The sequence below is a fragment of the Heterocephalus glaber genome, unplaced genomic scaffold (genome assembly GCF_053883595.1).
Source record: "Heterocephalus glaber isolate CG9 unplaced genomic scaffold, H.glaber_assembly_v1.0 deba00001472, whole genome shotgun sequence".
Lineage (NCBI taxonomy): Eukaryota > Metazoa > Chordata > Mammalia > Rodentia > Bathyergidae > Heterocephalus > Heterocephalus glaber.
In genome coordinates, this window is record NW_028258315.1 from 31,592,709 (window position 1) to 31,595,496 (window position 2,788).

Genomic DNA, 2,788 nt, shown 5'->3' on the forward strand with positions numbered 1-2,788 from the left:
AATGCTTGTACAATCACACAGTTCCATTCTTAGCTCTTTGGTATATAAATAGATCATTATTATAAAAATAATTCTAAGTGGGTGACTAACAGAGGGGTGAGACAACGTCTTGTTCAAGCAAGTTAATTTTGCCGTGTTTGCAGTGTTGGGCGAGGTTAGTGGCACAAACTCCTCTTCACCAATTGCTGTTAGTCATCCTACTTTTCACCAGCTTCCCACTACTGGCTCCAGGTCATGTCCTGAAAGCCCATCCCCACTCTTATTTTCCAGTTAAGTCACACCTGGGGCAGGAGGCATGTTAAAAGTTGGGCCTCCCCTAATAAGATTTTTAAAAAATTAATTATATTGGTACATTTTAGGTATACAATATAATGACATTCATCATTGGAAATTTGCACCTTTACATAGTCTCCCTTGGTTCTTATTTTTCACCCTTGCCAAGCCCTCCCTTCAACCCCTCCAGTCCTCCCTATTTACAAAGATTTTGTTCCTAGTTTTCCATTTTCTCATATTAATCCCATTCCCTTCCATCCTTTCCCCTAGCCCTCCCACTTCCTTCCCCTTTGCCCCTTTTCTTCCTATTTCACATTACCTATTATACATTTAGTCCTTATTTACACTTTCAGTTTCTCACACCAGAGAAACTATTCGGTATTTACACATGTGTGTCCTATTTATTTCACTTAAGAGTATTGCCTCAATGTGCATCCACTTAGCTATAAATGTCTCTAATTTCTCGTTTTTTATGGCTGAGTAGTACTCCATTTTATAAAAAAACCATATTTTCTTTATCCAGTCTCCAGTTGATGGGCATTTGGGCTGTTTCCAAGTTTTAGCTATTACAAACTGTGCTGCTCTGAACATGGGTGCACATATATCACTGTGGTATGATTCTTTTAATTCTTTGGGGAAGATTCCCAGCAGTGGAATAGCGGGGTCAAATGGGACTTCCAGTCCTAGTTCTTTGAGGTATCTCCATACTGATTTCCACAGTGCTTGCACCAGTCTACACTCCCACCAGCAGTGGAGCAGGGTTCCTCTTTCCCCACAGCCCCACCAGCATTTGTTATTGGTTGATTTCATGATAGCAGCCATTCTTTCTGGAGTGAAGTGGAATCTCAGCGTTGTTTTCATTTGCATCTCTCGAATGACCAGTGACGTTGAGCATTTTTTCATGTATTTATTTGCTATTTCTACTTCTTTGTGTGAGAAATGTCTGTTCATTTCAGATGCCCATTTTTGGATTGGGTCTTTCAATTTGGGAGGTCTGATCTTTTTAAGTTCTTTATAGATTCGAGATAGTAGACCTTTGTCTGAGGAAGAGCAGGTGAAGATTGTCTCTTCACACTGCTGGTGGTTTCTCTTGCTGTGCAGAAGCTTTTTAATAAGAAGAGATCCCATTTGTTGATTATTTGTGCTAGTTCACAGGCAACTGAGGTTTTGTTCATAAAATCTTTTCCTACACCGATGCCTTCAAGGGTTCTACCTAACCTCTGTTCCAACTGGTTCAGAGTGTCTATTTTAATATTTAGATCTTTAATCCATTTTGATTTTAGTTTAGTGCATGGTGAGAGATATAGGTCTAGTTTGAATCTTTGGCAAGTTGAAGCCCAATTTTTCCAGCACCATTTATTAAAGAGGCTATCTTTCCTCCAGTGAGGGTGTTTGGCTCCTTTGTCAAACATGAGATGGCTGAGTGTGTCTGGCGTTGTTTCTGCATCTTCTAATCTGTTCCACTGGTCCTCAAGTCTGTTTCTTTGCCAGTACCATGCTGTTTTTATCACAGTAGCTTTGTAGTAGAGTTGTAGGTTGGGGATTGTGATACCCCCTGCCATGTCTCTGTTACCTAGAATTGTGTTTGCTATTCTGGGTCTCTTCTTGTTCCAAATGAATTTTTGGATTGTTTTCTCGAGGTCTATGAAGTATGCTGCTGGGATCTCAATTGGAATTGCATTAAATCTATATAGCACCAAACTACTGAATCTTAAGGCCTCAACAAATGTTGTACCTTATGATTTTCACTGAACAATAAGATCCTCTATTTTAATTATTCCTGGTGAGCAGCAATTTTGTTTTTCCAGTGGTTTCCATTAGCCAAATAGTCATAACAGATGGTTCAACATGGTGCCCACCACTTCCAGGGATTCCACCTGATGAGTCCTCTTTCCTAGTGCAACAGCCGTGGCAGCCTCCACCCAGAGCTCAGCCACTGGGACTTTGCTATCGAGGCTGGCCAAGAAGTCCCACTTTGGCTTCCAGGGCCTCATTCTGCTGAACACAGTATTCCTGAAATCTCATGGATACTCTTTGTGTCATTTTAAAATATTTCTGTAAGCAATGTTCTGAACAGGTGATCTCTTTAGGTTTTACTTCTCTTGTTGTGAAGTCTTTAACACAGTCCAAAAAGCAGGTTTCTGTAAGTTTATCATAGGTTCCCAGGAATTCCCTAAATTGTTTTATCTGATCAGATTCTGATATCTGTGCAGCCATATTCTTTTGGTTTATTTATGAGTCACCTTTTCTGATGCGTGAGTTTCCTGAGTTCCTGAGAAGCAGTTGTACAACCTCTGCTCAGGGTTCCAATGAGGCCTGATTTCTACTCAGTCACTGGGTTTCGTCCATATGAGGGTGAGGGGACTGTGATGACTGTTGGCCTGTCGGGGTTAAAGTAGGCGCCTTGGCCAGAGAATGGCAGAGAACACTGTCATTGTCATTTAATTGAAGGAACTGACCGATTTCTTCTTTAATTTCCTCTGTGACCCATTGGTTATTCAGAAGTGTGTTGTTC

At 40.8% G+C, this 2,788-nt stretch overlaps 1 protein-coding gene across 2 annotated transcripts; it reads right to left on the bottom strand.

Annotated features, from left to right (window-relative positions):
- Positions 1-2,220: 2,220 nt before the first annotated feature.
- LOC147826305 (mitochondrial import inner membrane translocase subunit Tim9-like) lies at positions 2,221-2,490 on the bottom strand. Of its 2 annotated transcripts, none has more exons than XM_087181689.1 (2): positions 2,358-2,490; positions 2,221-2,270 (listed from the first exon to the last, which is right to left on the bottom strand). In XM_087181689.1, the coding sequence occupies exons 1-2, from the start codon at positions 2,488-2,490 to the stop codon at positions 2,221-2,223; spliced, it is 183 nt and encodes a 60-aa protein (XP_087037815.1). The 2 variants fall into 2 exon arrangements, with proteins under 2 accessions (XP_087037815.1, XP_087037814.1); XM_087181688.1 differs by having other exon boundaries at positions 2,221-2,273.
- Between the last annotated feature and the right edge of the window lie 298 nt (positions 2,491-2,788).